Source organism: Dendropsophus ebraccatus, chromosome 12 (genome assembly GCF_027789765.1).
Source record: "Dendropsophus ebraccatus isolate aDenEbr1 chromosome 12, aDenEbr1.pat, whole genome shotgun sequence".
Lineage (NCBI taxonomy): Eukaryota > Metazoa > Chordata > Amphibia > Anura > Hylidae > Dendropsophus > Dendropsophus ebraccatus.
In genome coordinates this window covers 27,159,818-27,178,412 of record NC_091465.1, presented here as the reverse complement: position 1 = coordinate 27,178,412, position 18,595 = coordinate 27,159,818, and the positions used below count along the sequence as shown (strand labels likewise).

The window sequence follows — 18,595 nt, the reverse complement described above, 5'->3', positions numbered from 1 at the left end:
GGCGGCGGGCTGCAGGATGCGGCCGGGGATAGGGGATGCGGGCTGCTGGATGCGGCGGGGGATGGGGGGATGCGGGCTGCTGGATGCGGCGGGGGATGGGGGGATGCGGCCGGAGATGGGGGATGCGGCCGAGGATGGGCTAATGCGGCGGCGGGGCTGCGGACAGCGAGGGGTTAAAGCACATATTCACAGAGGGATGTTACTCACGCTGCGAATATGTGCTATCATAGGGGTGAATGGCACCGGATCTGCAGCGGTTCTCGCTTCGAATCCGCAGAAGTGAGATCCGCTGTGGATCCGGTAGGAGTGAAGGCACCCTTAAGCTGTAATGCTTCCTCCCTGCCTGATTGACACCTGGAAGCTGAGTCCTAAGCAGGGTCAGCTATGGGAGGGGGGGGGGTAAGGATTGTTACAGATTGCTGCCTTTTAGGAGCTCAGGAACACCTCTTTGACTCTTTTACTATAAGATACAAGTATTTTTCTATGTTATGGATGCACAGATGAATATATGAAAGATACCACGTTTCTCCTTGACCTAATAGCTGGATAACAGTGTCAGCAGTTTGAAAGGTGAATTGCAGCTGACAGATTTTCTTTAAAGTGTCACTGTCATGAAATTTTTTTTTGCAGAAATCAATAGTCCAGGCGATTTTAAGAAACTTTGTAATTGGGTTTATTATCCGAAAAATGCATTTTTATCATGAAAAAGCAGTTTGAAGCTCTCCCCCCTGTCTTCATTGTTCTCCTATGGAGAGAGCTAAAGAAAAGACCAAAACAGGACAACAAAGAGTTAATCTACAAATCCCTCACCCGTTATCTGTTCTGACCATCACCAGTGACCTGTCTGAGCTCAGATTACAGCTGTCACCCAGCTCCGTGCCTGTAATCCTCTGTTATCTGCTTTCTGCTGCCGGCTAACTCCCTCCTTCCTCCTCCCCCCTCCCCTCTCCCTAGAGCAGACAGGGGACGTCTCCTGCAACAAGTCACAATTTTCAGATTTTTCAGAGTGGATGAAAAAGAGGAAGGAGGGGGGGACCTGGGAAAAGGCTTTTTACATGCAGATAATGGCAGATTTGGCTAATAAACCCAATTACAAAGTTTCTTAAAATCGCCTGGACTATTGATTTCTGCAAAAAAAAAAAATACGACAGTGACTCTTTAAAGTATTGCAACTTTGTTATATAAGACTAGGGGTACTTTTACAGGGGAAGGCTATATACTGTGGGATTTCTTCAGTGAATGAGTATAAAGAAAGTCTTCATATAAAGAAATTGCAAAGCAGGTTTTCAAAGGAAAATGCATTCATGAATAGATCAATGGCTCAATATATGAAACCCCTACCAATCGGGGTCCTGCACAGCTCCAGCGGCTGAATGTTAACAGTGTACAGAGCTGGAAGCCCCTCTCCATTGTGTAGTGGCCGTGCCAAGTTACTGCAGTTCACAGTGAATTGAAAGAGAGCTACGCTGCAGCAATCCAGAGCCACCACCAACAAAATGGACAGTGCTGGAAGCTATGTACATTTTTTTAATGTACATATCCACACCTAAACCCCTGTGGCAATTTTGCACCGAAATCTACCCACAATCTGACCCCCCCAAACCGCTTGTACCTTCAGATAGCTGCTTTAAATCTAAGATCTGTCCTGGGGTCCGTTTGGCAGGTGATGCAGTTATTGTCCCAAAAAAACAACTTTAAAAGTTGCAGCCCTGTGTCAAATTGCCGTGGCCTAGAGTACCAATGCCCTAGGATTGCGACACCCCTCCGTCCCTCCTCCCTACCCTCGTCATTAGGAATGCCCCTAGAATAATTTCTCTTATTCATCACCTGTGTGAACACTGCACATGAGCTGGATCGTTAAAGGGGTACTCCAGCGAAAAGCTTTTTCCCAGTAATTGAAACACATTATGCTGCGTTTACACGGAACGATTATCGTGCGAATTTGCACCATAACGATTAAATTCGAATGATAATCATACGTGTAAACGCAGCGAACGATCAAGCGACGAGCGAGAAATCGTTCATTTTGATCTTTGAACATGTTCGCAGATCGCTCCGTGTAAACAGTCATTCACCGATTTAACCTCTGTGCAAGATAGGCTTAAGCAATCGCAAAATGATTTTTCCGCACGATATATCGTTCTGTATAAACGCTGATTGTTTAAAAAAAAAAATTATTACTTCGAAATCGTTAATCGTATGATCGGGCGAATTATCGCTCCGTGTAAACCCAGCATTACAAAGTTATATAACTTTGTAATATGCTTCAATCACCTACCTGCCCCTCTTCCCTATCTTTCCCCCCCCTCAACCCTCCACCAGGAAGTGAAGTAAACTCATTCTTACCTAATGACTGTTGACCCCAGGCTGCTCTGTGGCAGCCATTTTGTGACAATGACATCATCAAGAGGGAGGCGGGTCTCAGCCCTGTTAGGCCAGCCTCCCTTTGTCAGATAACTCAGGTTACTCAGCTCTGATTGACTGAGCAAGATGTAAGCCATCTAACAGGTCTACAGAGTCAGTTAGACATCACAGGAGACAAAGTGCATCATGGGAAAGTCCAAACCAGGAAGTGAAATAAAAATGAAGCCACCAACTGCAGCTTCAAGGACCTGCAAACAGCGGGAAATTCAAACGAAGACAGGAGGGATAGTAAGTGTGAAAACTATGTTTATAATTGATTGTTTTTTTGTTTTGTCTTTTATCAGCACCGGAGTACCCCTTTAAGGCACCGGTGAAGTGTTCAGACAAGTGATGAATAGGAAAAATCCTGCCTGGGGGCATTCTTAGTGATGAGAAGGGATGGAGGGGAATTGCTATGCTAAGGCATACACACTCTAGGCCACGCCAATTTGACACAGCAGCTTTACTTCAGCTGTCCAGGCATGATGGGAATTGTAGTTTTGCAACAGCTGAAGGGCCGAAAGTTTCCTATCCCTGCTTTAAGCAGCAACCTACACACAGTTCATGGCGTTCTTACAATATGCCTGGAGTTACCATGGAACAAGACGAGTCATTGAAGTGTCGTCTTGAAGATAAACAAATGGATCCTGTTATAAAATGGCCGCCTTTTCTTGGCCCAGGCACAAGGTACATTACAACAAAAAGCAAAAAAATGAACTAAATGCAACACTATTTTGCAGTATAAAGGTCTTTCCTGGGTCACTGTAATGGTCTCCAAAATACAGCTCATCCAATATTGTAAAAATACAACTCCTAGCATACCCTTGCAGCCACAGGGAGTTGTAGTTTCACATTCAATTAATATCCACCATTTGGAGACCACTAACCTAATGGACGGTAATAACGTTATCAACATGTTCAAAGAGGGGTTGTTCCTAATCTACCCAGCCAATATGGACGTCACCGATGCCAACGATGAACGAGTGTACAGGGAATTTTAGAAAACAGGAGATATTGAACAGTATATTAGTTCTCACTCGGCCATCATAATCCAGTTATTGAAAACGTAGCAGTCATGATCCTACATCTGTGGCCCAGTATGCAGAATGTGAACCCTGAGATACAAAAAACGAATATTCACAGCTTGTCAGAGCAAAAAGCAATGAAATCTATTTTACTTGTAGAATAATCAATACGATGCAATATTTATACTGCGAAGCCCATCTCTCAGTAGAGCACACAGTGTACTGGGAAACAATGCACGCAGATGCATATTACAATGATAAAATGACATTCGGCACAGGGATGAGGTATTATAAGAAGCCCACGCTTTTGGCTGTGACACACTAAATTTACAATGCTCCATTTTATCTTCTTCCCGTATGAAATAGAGCAATGTTCAGTAATACAATACATCCTGGAGAATGTAGAATTTGTTTAATTTTTTTGTGTGGATGAGTCACTTACTCGGTTAAAGCGTTTGGCTTGAAACAGATGCCCATTCACTCGGTAGAGCTTCCTCCATCTTCTGGCCCCTCGTCGGTAGATTGATTCTAGGAAGAAAAGAAACGTGTAAAGGAGAAGCATACTAAGCTAGCACTGCCAGGCACAAAACTGCAAGCCGCCCGCGACAGGGAGAACAATTCAGCTTGTTTTTAATAATCAATGCTGAGCACTGATGCTCGGAGGATCACTTCTACTGCTACAGCTAAGATTTCCATGACAGGCTCCAGATCGAGAGCCGAGTACAACCCATGTCTTCCTTCTCACACCCTCCTCCTCCTCCCACCACCACCATCACATCCTCACATGATCCTATTCTGGTTAACAGACCTTTCTGAAAAGACTTGCTAGTGGATAAACAGGTGAAATGGGAAGGGGCCAGGATTTTAAAGGGGAACAGATCCTATTCCAGGCACATCCAAAACTAGACTGGTCCCCGCCGGGGACGAATCGCTCCCAATATTCCTTTCTATGTGACACAGAATTGAAAGCAATGGCAGCAACTGCATCCGAATAATTCACTGACACCAATTCAGATGCAAAGCAGATTAAAATAACCAGTCTGACTGGAGGGAAGAATAACATGATTAGGGTACTAGAAAATTCACTGAAAAAAAGCCTGGCTACAAGGAGGGCACAGGGGAGATCATCAAAATGAATGCGAGCGGAAAAATGGAAATCAACATCTCTTTCAGAGGTTCCATGAAGAGCAAACACTGCTACCTAGGCTGCTAGGGACAATTACTTAAACTTTTTCCTTGAAACCTGCAGTAGTATCAAAAAAAATAAAAAATAAATAAATAAAAATTAGTGCAGAAGCCAAAAGATATTTGGTCTAAAAATATCTATATCAATATCAATGTGTACTTCTATCTAGAGACACACAGACTTCTATGAGTAAAAGAATTTTGGAAAAAAAAAAAAGAGACTATGTAAAGCACTGCATAAACCTGTTAGGCTAGGTTTGCATAATACAGATGCATTTCTGTGTCCATACTATGGGGAATCTCCGGCCCTCCAGCTGTTGCAAAACTACAATTCCCATCATGCCTGGACAGCCAAAGCTAAAGCTTTGGCTGTCCAGGCAAGATGGGACTTGTAGTTTTGCAACAGCTGAAGGGCCGAAGGTTCCCCATCCCTGCAATAAAGGCAAGTCTCAGCTTTATTGCAGGTCCGCTAGCTGTCAGCTCTGGTCATCAGACCTGCAGTTCTGGGTGTCGCTTCTTTAATATGGACAAAGAAATGTGTCCATCAGTGTGAACAGCGCCTCAGAGTCAGGTCTGTGGACAAAATTGTGCAAATGCTAGGATGGGGATCACAGAGCATACAGTTTCTGTGCAGTCCTAAAACCTTAGGGATACACCGCAACGGCTCAGGTCATGCATCCAAATATTGCTATAAAGGCCCTGTAGGGATTGTGCTGCATCTCAGCTAATGTATTTAATGAATTGCGACGTGACCCACAGTTGGCTATGTCCACGGCCCAAAATCGATCCAAGATTGGTTTCGGCCACTTTGTAACGGGACTCAATTTACTTGCAGCACAATCTTAGCTGTGTAACAAATCAATCTGCACAAGGCTGTACTATATGCAAGCTCTAATACGCAGATGCTGTATGTATGGTGGTAGGCTCTCCAAGAAGCAATGCCCATATTACAGCCTCCCTAACTACAGCTGTAGGTTTTTCTGTAGCCGAGAAAATGTCGCAACACAGTAAAAAATAGATGACACATTTGATTGGTTTCCATGTCCTTTACCGACACGCAGACCCAAATCAGAGAAGAGTGATTGTTTTTTCAGACGTCATCTCTCTATGTTACGTTCTAACACCAGACAAAAGTACCGGAACCATCTCCTTGTCCAGTGCGGATTGGTGATTCATCCCTGATTCATCCAGTCCTCCACTTCTCTTAACCTACTGTAACCTTATTTTGTTCTGTTTAGATGTTAACGCTGGTTTATATTTGGCTTTTCAATGTGTTAATACATTCATCCAATTCAGTTCTGTTACATCGATAATTATTTTTTCCCCAATTACTTTCCATTTGTTTTGTTGAGCATTTATTATTTTCTAGACATAGTCATTGTTTAGATTTTTTTTGTCATGATACTTTGTCCTTAACATGTTTCTTGACAAAGAAAACACAAAAACACTATGTTCCCCAAGTAAAAATTATTACACTTGTACCTTTGGATAGCGGATTTTAATCAAAGATCTGTCCTGGGGTCCATTCGGCAGGTGATGCAGTGATTGTTAAAAAAAACAAAAAAACTTTTAAACTTGCAGCCCTGTGTCAAATTGGCATGGCCTAGTGTGTCTGTGCCCCAGGCCTGCACCTCTTCTCCATTCCCCCTCCCTGCCCTCTTCATCATTAGGAATGCCCCTAGAAGGATTTATCCTAATCATGACTTGTCTGAACACTGCACATGTGTTGGATGGTTAAGGCACCTGTGCAGTGTTCAGACAAGTGATGATTAGGAGAAATCCTTCTAGGGGCATTCCTAATGATGAAGAGGGCAGGGAGGGGGAACAGAGAAGAGGCGCAGGCCTGGGGCACAAACACACTAGGCCACGTCAATTTGACACAGGGCTGCAAGTTTAAAAAGTTTTTTTTTTGTTTTTTTTTTAAGCACAATAGCTGCATCACCTGCCAAACGGACCTCAGGACAGATCTTAAAATAAAATCCGGTATCCAAAAGGTACAAGCGGTTTGTGGGGTGATGTGGGGGCAGATTGTGGGTATGGAGTCGCTTTAAAGGGGTTACCCAGTGCTATAAAAACATGGCCACTTTTTCCCCTCTCTTGTCTCCAGATTGGGTGGGCTTTCGAACTCAGTTCCATTGAAGTAAATGGAGCTTAATTACAAACCACACCTGATCTGGAGACAAGAGTGGGGGAAAAGTGGCCATGTTTTTGTAGCGCTGGATAACACCTTTAAATTTGTCTGGCCAATCATAGAGAAAACTGTGTGGCTGTAAAATAACCAATGCACAGCTCTGTATTCCCCTCCCTGCATGTATCTCGATGAGAAGTGCAGAAGTGCAAGGCAGAAAAAAAGGGAAATACAGCAAGACGGGAGTTTGTAGAAGTGCATAACCTGCTGAATCCCAGGTACAAAAGGTTAAAAGGGGTTTTCCAGGAAAAAAAAATATATATATATATTCACAGCGCTATCAATAGTTGACCAGCAGGACAGAGACACTAGACCCCTTCCAATCCGCTGTTTGCTGGTCACAGTACACAGAATGGAACCAGAAGCAGCTAGATCAACTTCAAGGGTGGGATCACACTGGGGAATTCTCCCGGATAAATTCCGTGGAATTCTCTCGCCTGTACGTGCTCACGGCCGCGCGCCTCTCCGCCCGTGCCACAGACACCATTTTATGCATGGGCGGATTCCGCCAAAAGAATTGTCAAGAATTGTCAAGAACACGTCAATTCTTTCGGCGGAATGCAGAATCAGCCGGCCCATAGAGTGGTGTCTATGGAGCCGGCGGAAAGGCAAGGCCCGTGAGCACGTACAGGCGACGGAATTCCGCGGAATTTATCTGCGAGAATTCCTCAGTGTGAACCCACCCCAACTGTGTAGCAATGGTGCCAGGCAACTGAAGCCAAAGAATCTATATACTTCAATAGAAAATGTGGCTGCATCTACAGGGGAACAAAGCCACCAGCTTCCAACTACATTCTTTGTGTACTGCGGGCAACGAACAGGCGCGGGGGGGGGGGGGTTCTTGTGTCTGCGGTTGAATACAACTTCTTCAGCCACCGGTAATCAAATGCAGAGAGTTCGGATGAACCCGAACGTACTCAGAGTTCACTCATCTCTAGTCATCACCTACAGTTCATGCCGGTCATCATCCCTTAGGTTTGTAATAAAAAGTGTGTACATGCTCTCCTGAGACAAAGCAAAAGGCTTTATTACATACATTTACAATTTCTGAAAAACAATTTTAATATTTGCAAAAAATAAAATAAGTATAAAAGTATAAAATAGAGCACTTTTTACACGGCTTGTCCTCAGTATAAACCTGAAAATTTAATTATACAAACACTTAAGTGTCGGCACAGATAAGCTCCATTGCAATATTAGATATTAAAATCCATAGCAACACTAAGGGTTGTGCATACTTAATATTCACTATCTGTTATATCTCCTGCTTCCGAAAATCCCTAATGAAGTCACAGAATGGAAGAGTTTGACATTTAAAAAGAAATAATAGAGATTTAAAGGTGCGGATAAACTGATTAAAATGTATCTCTATTCTCTCTGTATTGTGGAGAGGACGGCCATTACGTGGAACACTTCTCTAAAATGCTTCACAAAAGGCGGTGTTCACTTTCAATCACGTTGAGGCTAGATAACACCCCCCACAAGAACGGCCCTTTTGGTTCTAGTCAGAGTTGCTCAGAACCTTACACATGCCAAAATTTCCTAGCTCCAAGTACTGACTGTTTATTTGCTGCATTTGGATCTCTTATGTCAATGGATATAGGTGAGGAGACACTTGGTGGTCACATCGTGGCAAAGATGTATTAAAGCGGTACTCAAGCCAAAAACTTTTTTCCTTTAAAATCAACTGGTGCCAGAGATTTGTCGTAAACTTATATTAAAAAATCCCCAGTCTTCCAGTACTTATCAGCTGCTGTATGTTATGCATGAAGTAGTGTATTCTCTTCAGTCTGACACGGCGCTCTCTGCTGCCACCTCTGTCTATGTCAGGAACTGTGGAAACCAGTAGCAAATCCCCACAGAAAATCTCTTCTGCTCTCCAGACTGGAAAAAATATACTGCTTCATGCAGGACATACAGCAGCTGATAAGTACTGGAAGGCTTGAGATTTTATTTTTAATAGAAGTAAATTACAAATCCCTGGCACCAGTTGATTTTTTCTTTCTTTTGCTCGAGTACCCCTTACCTACCCGTATGCTTACCTACCCGTGCTCCTGCTTTAGTCTCCTGGTCCTAGCTCACCAACGGTCTGCTTAGCCATTCACTGTGCTGTCCGCCGCAACTAGTGATTGGCTGAACCGCCCGTCAGTGAGTCGGGACCAGGAGACTGAAGCAGGAGCGCAGGCAGGTAAGCATTACCCATTTATTAATTTATCAGCCCGGCAGCTAACTAGATAGATATGGCTTTCACTTCATTCTCACAGAGGAATAAAAGTATGCTATGAGAATGCAGGGCCATAGACTGTAATGGTAGTGAGCATCGCAGCGGATTTCACTGCAAAACTCGCAGCATGAATTCCGCTGCGAACTCTCTATGTGTGAACACACCCAGGTCTATATAAGGTAGGGAACTGGCCTTTACATTTGGTCCTTAGTATATAAAACGTTGGTCAACCTCCACCTCCCTGAAATGTAGCCACCTATCAGACATTTAAACGTGTTACACTAAAATGGATGCGTGGTGTACATACGTGGTACCTATTGATTATACCAACTTTTCTTAATGACACAACCCGTTTAATAAAAATTTGCACCAGACTTCTCCTTTAAAGTATTATATTGCCCCCCAAATGTTATAAAATTCACTAATATACACTTATTATGGAAAATGCTTACAAAGTACTTTTTTCCTGCACTTACTACTTCATCAAGGCTTCACTTCCTGGATAACATGGTGATGTCACTTCCTGGATAACATAGTGATGTCATGACCAGACTCCCAGAGCTGTGCGGGCTGTGGCTGCTGGAGAGGATGATGGCAGAGGGATGCTCAGTGTCCCTCCAGTGCCCTGTGTCCCTCGGTGTCCCCCTGCCATCATCCTCTCCAGCAGCCACAACCCGCACAGCCCTAGGAGTCGGGTTGTGACATCACCATGTTATCCAGGAAGTGACATCACCATTTTATCCAGGAAGTGAAGCCTTCAAACAGTAGTAAGTGCAGGAAAAAAAAGCACTTTATAAGCATTTCCCGTAAAAAATGTATATTGGTGATTTGTATAACTTTGAGGGGCAATACAATACTTCAATAAAAATTTTGCCAGACTTCTCCTTTAAGGCCTATCCAAAGCATATTGTGAAACTATATAAAGACAGAATCCCCCTTTAAGAAAATACATAGTCCACACTTGGATGATTCTAAGGATGAGCCCCACAGGTCTCAGCTGGTCCTCCTATTGTGGCTTTAAATCGAAGTGTAAATGAGTAAAAATCTGCCTTTCCTAGTGCTGAATGAGTGCGGCCACAGTCAATAAGAAACCCCTTCAATTGTATGTATCAGATGAATACTTAGGAAATACAAATGCCTCTTCCACAGTATTTGATAAATAGCATGTAGCTTCTATGGCCACACAAACAGATCTGAGGTATCTTTACAGTAATCTCCAAGTGATTCATTGTTCACTGGGGATCTCATCATGACCTCAAAGATAGAAGCAGTGATGCGAGATGAAACGGCTAATGTAAGATGAAGAAGAGGAGCAATAACAGAGGCAACGTAGAAGGGCAGGACCTTGAAGCCAAAAATCACAAGAGAAATCTTCATTTATTACACACATTCCAATAAGCAAGCACAAGGGAGATTAACCCTTTAATGAAACTGATGCATCTAGAGCAAAACAGGGGATGTGGTCCACAATGGACAGAATGAAATAACCCCACACAACGTTTCTTACATAACTGTATCTGTAGAGCAGCAGCGCATTCCCTGAAACATAGATTTGTGTTGTAATAAGGCACCCATAGACAACTACACGGGCCTTTAGCTTTATATACAGAGGTAATTTTATTTATACAGAATCCCTTTTTGGCATTTGCTATGGTAAATTTGCCCCTATGAGCCAATTCAGCGCCCATCCACGGAGGATGGGGCCACATAAGCCCTAAGATAGTCAAATAAACCAAATATTTTATAGAGATGTGCTTCTTTAGCAGTGCAGGATGCAAATTTACTTTGTCAATTATATAATCCTTCACAAGCCCAAAGTGCCAGACACTTTAAGACTTTGCTATAAAAGCGACACACTTACTGTAAAAAACTGTAAAAACTACAACATATACTGTGGATTATGCGCCATACAGGGTCCATGTCTTGCTGACAGCAAGTGGCTAAGCACAATACAATCTGGTATACTTCCATAAGGTCCCCTTGCACATTGCTGTATTTTCTGGTAAAAATACGGACAGTATTAGACCCATTCATTTCTATGTCCACATGCACACATCCTTGTTTTTCACAGATCCAGGCTGGGATCAGTATGGCAGAAAATGGCCATTAGGTCAGTATAAGCACCAATAGATTTACAAATACGGATATAATATGAACGAATTGCGTACAATACGTATGGGGGCTCTAGTGCTCACTGCCTAGTATGCCATTACACCAGGACTACAATTCCCATCATGCCTGGGCATCTAAAGCTTTGGCTGTCCAGGCATGATGGGAATTGTGGTTTTGCAACAGCTGGAGAGGTTCCCCATCCCTGCCCTACACCATACCTGTTGCAGGAGCTATAACCATGTGTAAACCCTGCAAATCGGATGCCCTTGTGCTTACTAGAAAATCCAGCCATAAATCCATCATTCATTGTCATTGTTACTATTTTATGCCGTACATGAACATTACATTGCCTCCATGTATTAGAGAGGCAGCAAAGTCCCCCTTCTCCTGTCCTCCTTTGACTTGCAATGTGCGGCACAACTATCAGACCATGTAGTGGGAGAGGCACGGCCTGGTTTGTTCTCTTTACAATACAATTCTCAATCATCTCCGGCAAAACATAATTGCCATTATGATGTTCTGCTTTTTAGGCACAGACAAAAGATTACAAATGTGATTTTAATACAAGTGATGCATTATTGGATGTGAAGCAGAACACTGCATAAATCTGTATTCTCTCTTCCACCCATGAAACAAATCTTAAAGCACCACTGCATGGCTTTATAGACTTTAAAAATACTCACTGGTTTAGTTTATAGCCTGGGGAATTATTAGGGAGAAAAGTAAACAGATTTATTCAGCAATGCAGCTGGAGTGCAGTGTTCCACAACTGCCTCTAGATGGCACCATATACTTTCATACAGTCATATCAACCATAACCTGTATAAGGTGGGCTGGAAAGGAGGGGGCTACCATAGACAAATAAATGCCTCAGTCTCCCAAAAATAAAAATTGCAGAATGATAAATGTGTCTGGGGAAAAGAAATTACACTTCCAGCATCTAAACTCAAAGCAAATCCTAAGCGGAGGTTACACAACATATTTATTAGTAGGTTTTATATTTATTAGAAGGTTTAATAGTCGGGGCTGCAAAAAGTGTGATTTCACATTGAAATTATTGTAATGAATAGTAATGTTACTAAAACTAAAAATGTATCCGAGCCGTTCTCTAGATACCTATTAATAGACCGGCTACTCTGGATCTAACGATCGCTGCTACCATAGCAACATGGTGTCATAACAGCTTGACTGGTGTGAAAATGTATCCATTATCCCGGATTGGTGAATTCTCAGAATTCTATTTATTGCCATTTGTCTGAAAATATAATTATATAAACATTTAAGGGGTACTCCCACCTCAGCTTATAGTATCAGAGCTGACACATGCATGGTGTAGCTATGTGCAGCATAACAGGCATCTGTTTACCAGGGTGTGGGGGGTGTAGTGTGGGTTTAGATCTCTACTTGCTGACTGTGAATGAAAACATTCTACTTCCATCCAGACTCTAAGAAAAATTAGAACACTTACAATTTGCAGAGCTGAGACACTGACAGCAAGCAGAGATAGAACGACACCTTTTCATATTACAGAAACCTAGGCTCAGGGACACATTTAAGTCTATGAAAGCAGCACAGGTGCATGGAGATTATGCAGATTAAAGGGGTACTCCAGCGGGGAGGCACTTTTTTTGCTGGGATCGGGGAGGAGGTGGCCGAGGGAAAAGACGTCCACTCAGGCGGGATCTGAGCGGACTTGAAACGGATCCCGCCTCCTTCACTGAGTGGCTGAGCAGACCTGAGACGTCACATCTCGAGCCAGCGTCAGACACCTGGAAGCGGCCGGGAACCGGGCACCGGAGCGCCGCGATGCAGGACCCACTGCTGGAATCGGGGAGGTGAGTGGACGTCTTTTCGGCCACCTCCTCCCCGGTCCCAGAAAAAAAGTGCCCCTCCCCCCGCTGGAGTACCCCTTTAATGTCTCCTGGGATCGGGTAACCAAATCAATAGACAAGCTAACCCAGCCCCTAGAGAGGAGATCACATGTCCTCAGACCACAAAGGGAGGGGTGAAGAGGGAGCTGAGCGTGGACCAAGAGTAGAGGATTTTAGACAAGAGTCATAAGAATGAGAGAGGAAAAAAAACAGGAAAAGGGTGCAAGATAGGTTATACATGTATAATAGGCAAAGGGATTTGGGAAGGGGGATTGTTTAGAATACTGTTTTTGTTACCCGGATAACCCCTTTAAGGAAGCGTAAAGCCAGCCCAAAAAGTTACTTTAGTTGAGCTCTTTAGGATAACTGCAGCACCTGAAATCTGGGATTAATTAAGCAGAAAATAATAGAAGAAATTAAGCAGTAATAATAGCAAGTCACGTGTTTCATAAATCCTTTGTAAAATGGAATCAATGATGCAACTAATTTTGGCATTAGCTTTATAAATCTCTCACAATCTATGCTGACCATTGAAGTTGAAGGGGTTATCCAGTGAACATCTTTCTTTCAAATCAACTGGTTTCAAAAAGTTATATAAATATTCGTAATTTACTTTCTAAGTCTGTCCATACTTATCAGCTGCTGTATGTCCTGCAGGAAATGTTTTCTTTTTAATCTGACACAGTGCTTTCTGCTGACATCTCTGTCCAAGACAGGAACTGTCCAGAGCAGGAGAGGTTTTCTATGAGGATTTGCTATTGTCTTGCACAGAGTTGGCAGCAGAAAGCACTGTGTCAGACTGAAAAGAAAACATTTCCTGCAGGACATACAGCAGCTGATAAGTATGGAAAGACTTGAGATTAAAAAATAGAAGTAAATTACAAATTTATACAACATTCTGAAACAACTTGATTTGAAAGAAAGAGATTTTCGCTGGATAACCCCTTTAAGGTCATCACCATATAAATATTCTTATTGAGTAACTGTAATCGGACTGTAGGTTAGTGACTGTAATCTGCATTTAATATTATGTGAAAATACAATATATCGAGGGAATATAACTACAAGCATAAAGCCTACCCTGTCTCTGCCAAAAAAAGATAATCTGATGTGAAGTCTCAGTGACAGAGGAGACTGCGCCAATACAGTAGTGGCAATGTTTTGTGCTCTTCCATTTGAATTCAGCACAGGCACCTTTGTAGAGCTCGGCAATTATGTTAGAAAATCATGTTATTATATTGGTCTGCACTGAATCGAGATGTACAATCTCATCCGCACCGGAGGGAGAAGAACGGCCAAGAAGCTACGTCTCATAAGGATACAAGGACAATCTCTAAACATTGCCATGGAGTAGGTCAGCAAGGGCACGGACTGCTTTACATGTCTCCAGAGTTCAAAGTAATACTTGTCTGAACTAGAATCCTATTACAAGAAAGAAGGAAATCACAGATGTTTTTCTTTTTTTTTTTAAGAATTTCTGATAAATAGAAGATGTGCTCACTAGGAATTATAATGATATGGATGCTCACGGAATATACAGCCTGCACCACCTGTCAGTCCACAGATGTTTTTTGTGAATTTCAATAAAAATATGTTCATCTCATTCAGACTCTTGTATGGGAATGATATTTTAGCATAGAGAAGGACCTCCATTCTGATGCAAAGATGTGGAAAAAAAACAGAGACCTCTAGAACATGCTATGGAGACATCTGAAATCTGCAGACTTTTTTTTTTTTTCTTTAACGTGTTATACTGTTAAATTTAAAATAAAATAAAAAGCGCTAAGGAATCTGTTGGCTCTATACAAATAATAATAATTATTATTATTATTATAAGTATTATTATTATTATTATTATTAACCAGTATGCTTCTGGACTTTGTAGCAAGCTTTTTATTTTTCAAGGGGTTGTAAAAAAAACATACAGGGAAAGTTTATTAAGCGGTTTGTGTATGTAGCCATTGTGTACAAAACATTGTAACTAGAGATGAGCGAACCGGGTTCGGGTTCGAGTCCATCCGAACCCGCAAGATCGGCATTTGATTAGCGGTGGCTGCTGAACTTGAATAAAGCTCTAAGGTTGTCTGGAAAACATGGATACAGCCAATGACTATATCCATGTTTTCCACATAGCCTTAGGGCTTTATCCAACTTCAGCAGCCACCGCTAATCAAATGCTGAAAGCTCGGGTTCGGATCGACTCGTTTCTTTACACCAAATCTCCCACCAGGGCCATTTTTAACACCGTGAGGGGAAGACCATATACATCAGTGATCGACAACACAGCCACCGGGACCCCTGCCGGAAGGCATTTTGCTCCCCGAGTTCCAATGTTGTCAAAACTCAGGGAAAAATGCTCAGCCCGGCGGATGGATTGCCCCATCAGCCAATCAGTGACTACAGTGGTGTCTTGCTCCAATCACATCATCAAGGTCATGATGTCCCAGCCAAATGAGATCACGGAGCCCAGCATGGATCCCAGAGCGGCAAGCCACAACTGCAAAGGCACAGGGAGAGGTGAGTGATTAGTAAAGATGAGCGAACCGGCCGAGGTTCGGGTTCATATGAACCTGAACTATCGGCTTCTGATTCCCGCTGTCTGCCCGCTACGTGGAGAGGGTGGATACAGCCTAAGGACCACCTGGAAAACTGGGATACAGCCTATGGCTATGGCTGTATCCCAGTTTTCTAGGCAGTCCTCAGGCTGTATCCACCCTCTCCATGGAGCGGGCAGACAGCGGGAATCAAAACCGAGAGTTCAGTTTCGTACGAACCCGAACCTCGGCCGGTTCACTCATCTCTAGTGATTAGCTGAGAATTATTATTTTTTTTTTAAATCGCCAGACTTCTCCCTGTGCCGGACTAAAAAGATTAAGTCCACATTGTCTTAGATCCAAATTTCTGCACTGTTTTACGGTCACTGGAGCTATGGCTTTCTAAATGAGCACTCCAAGATTCAAAACATACTTCATACAATTTGCTTGATTAAGAAGTTCAATGTAGCACCAAATGGTTATATTTTTCATTTATGTACGTGCAACACAGCTCTATATCATACATATCTCCATTTGCTATAAAATCATTCATCACATAATGTGTAATCTATTTAGAGTAGAAGAAACAAACACAATTTTTTTTTAAATTAAACATTAAAAGAATCCACCCAAAGACTGACGGGGGCGATTGAGGAGACAGATACATTATCCAGAAACATTGCTATCATAAAGTATTTTTTGACGGGAGACAAGTTAATGTATATCAGACCATGTTAAAAAATGTGAAATTTGGTACACAGAGCTTCCGGATGCTTCTATCTCAGGACAGATTTGTATCCATTATGACAGCGTGTCTATCAAAATGAACAGGCAGTCTATGGAGCATGAATATGCATGAACCTGGAAATTAGTTGAGCAGGAACAACATAAATTAGTACAATATTTTCTTATCGGAACAGTAATGAAATAAAAAAGGTGCTGCGTGTAGTCAGCGGGCGACGGGAAGAGATGATCTAGATCAATGAGATGAAAGCAGACACCCAACATAATGTAAACTGCATCTGCCCTCATTACAGCACCCTCGGTGCTCGCTCCAATTTTGTGTCATAAAAAAGAAAAAAAAATTAAGAGGATGTCATATTTAACTATTCTACCCTTATGGTTCATGAAAAGAGGATTTAATAAGCCGACATATCCTGGTGTATACAGAAACCTTCTCAGCTAGACAGGATCAGGCCATTCACAATAGATGGCGGTCACAGCTTCCCTCCTCTCCCTTCATGCACAGGTCACAGACCATCAACCAAGTCTAAATATAATGCTGGAGAATATACAAGCATACAGGTGGTATACAATGAGAAATGCGTGCCCATTTTGTATGATCGTTAGACAAGGCGTTTTCAGGAGTCTGCCCCTTTAAGACAGCAGCTCCAGCAAATCAGCTATCTTGTTCCAAGAATCGCATTGTCTTCATGAGGCAAGCGCTTTAAACAGTTGTACGTGACCTCATATTTTAGTGCAGGGCATCAGATAGCCTCTTTATGACTATTTTTGACATGGCACTAATATATATATATATATATATATATATATATATATATATATATATATATATATATGCGCGTTTTTATTTCTCTGTAGTGTCAAAGTGAGAGCCCTCATACAGATGATACCAGACTATTCAGTAAAAGATGACATGCAAAGTATCACCTCCATAGCATTAAGCAAAAACAATTCACGATGGGGAAAGTAAATGAAAGCATTTTTCTGTGATTACAAGTGGTTATCACAGCAGGACAGTCTAATATGAAGTCTTTTTATCCGGCTAGGAGTCTGCAGCACAGACAATGCTGAGAGAGATGCAGATTTCCTTCTGACTCAGCAGCATTAGCGATTAATCATACACGGTATAAGAATACTTCACTCAATCCATAAAAACTTAAAATAAAGAGTGTATATATATGTGTGTGTTTGTGTGTGTGCCATTAGTAGTGCATTTCAAATTTTGGTGCAAAATTTTACATAGCATTGCAGTCTATGATAAAAATCTACTAACCTAAAATAAGGTTAGTATAACACTGGTGTAATATTGTAAGACTGGCACAATTCTCCACCTGTATATTGCCAAATGCCCCTGCCTGACCTTGGGTCCTCAAAAGAAAAATGTTTTCTTTCAAATAAACTGGTGTCAAAGTTATATAGATATATAATTTACTTCTATTTAAAAATCTCAAGTCTTCCAGTACTTATCGGCTGCTGTATGTCCTGCAGGAGGTGGTGCAATCTTTCCAGCCTGACAACAGTGCTTTCTGCTGACATCTCTATCCGTGACAGGGACTGTCCAGAGCAGTAGCAAATTCCCATAGAAAACCTCTCCTGCTCAGGGCAGTTCCCATCATGGACAGAGGTGGCAGCATAGAGCACTGTGTCAGACTGGAAAGAAAACACCATTTTCTGCAGGACATACAACAGCTAATAAGTAGTGGAAGACTTTAGATTTTTAAATAGAATTACAAACATATAAAATAGCTAAAACCAGCTGATTAAAAAAAATAATTTCACCCGAGTACCCCTTTAAGGGTTGGTGACAGATTCAGTGACTCAATGTCTCAGAAAGACATAAGAGGAGTTAGTTAAATGTCTAGTTCAAACTGCAGTAACAAGCAGTAAACTTACAATCTGTCTGCTATTTGGCCAAGTGTGCACGTGTATGGGGGAGTCGGGAGGAACAGCTGTTGGCGAACAAGCATTTGGCTGACAGCTATTTTACAGGAAGACTGTCAGATGGTTTTACATAGTGTAACTAATCCCAGCTCCAGGTAGGGGGTAAAGCACCTTCACAGGCGTATTAAATGTGCACACTTCTGCTTGCAATTTGTCTATATACTGTATATGCCAAGTGTCAATCACCTGAATTAAAGTGCAAAACATTTCCCTATGGCTACTTGTCGCCTCCTTCTGCATTTGATTGACAACCTCTGTGCTGTAGACAGAGGATGGAAATGCTGGGCTCTTGAGGGAAATGCCCCCCCCACCCCCCACCCCCCGTGGGCACTATAGATTTGGTCCCGCCCAGTGAACACTTGATTCTT

At 42.3% G+C, this 18,595-nt stretch overlaps 1 protein-coding gene across 5 annotated transcripts in view; it reads right to left on the bottom strand.

The window, feature by feature from the left end:
* Positions 1–18,595, bottom strand: part of PRKCZ (protein kinase C zeta) — a 179,590-nt gene that overhangs the window by 50,358 nt on the left and 110,637 nt on the right. For all 5 annotated transcript variants that reach the window (XM_069948021.1, XM_069948019.1, XM_069948020.1 and 2 more), the window contains one exon: positions 3,871–3,956. In XM_069948021.1, coding sequence (XP_069804122.1) covers positions 3,871–3,956 — 86 coding nt within the window. The remainder of the gene's footprint in view (positions 1–3,870; positions 3,957–18,595) is intronic.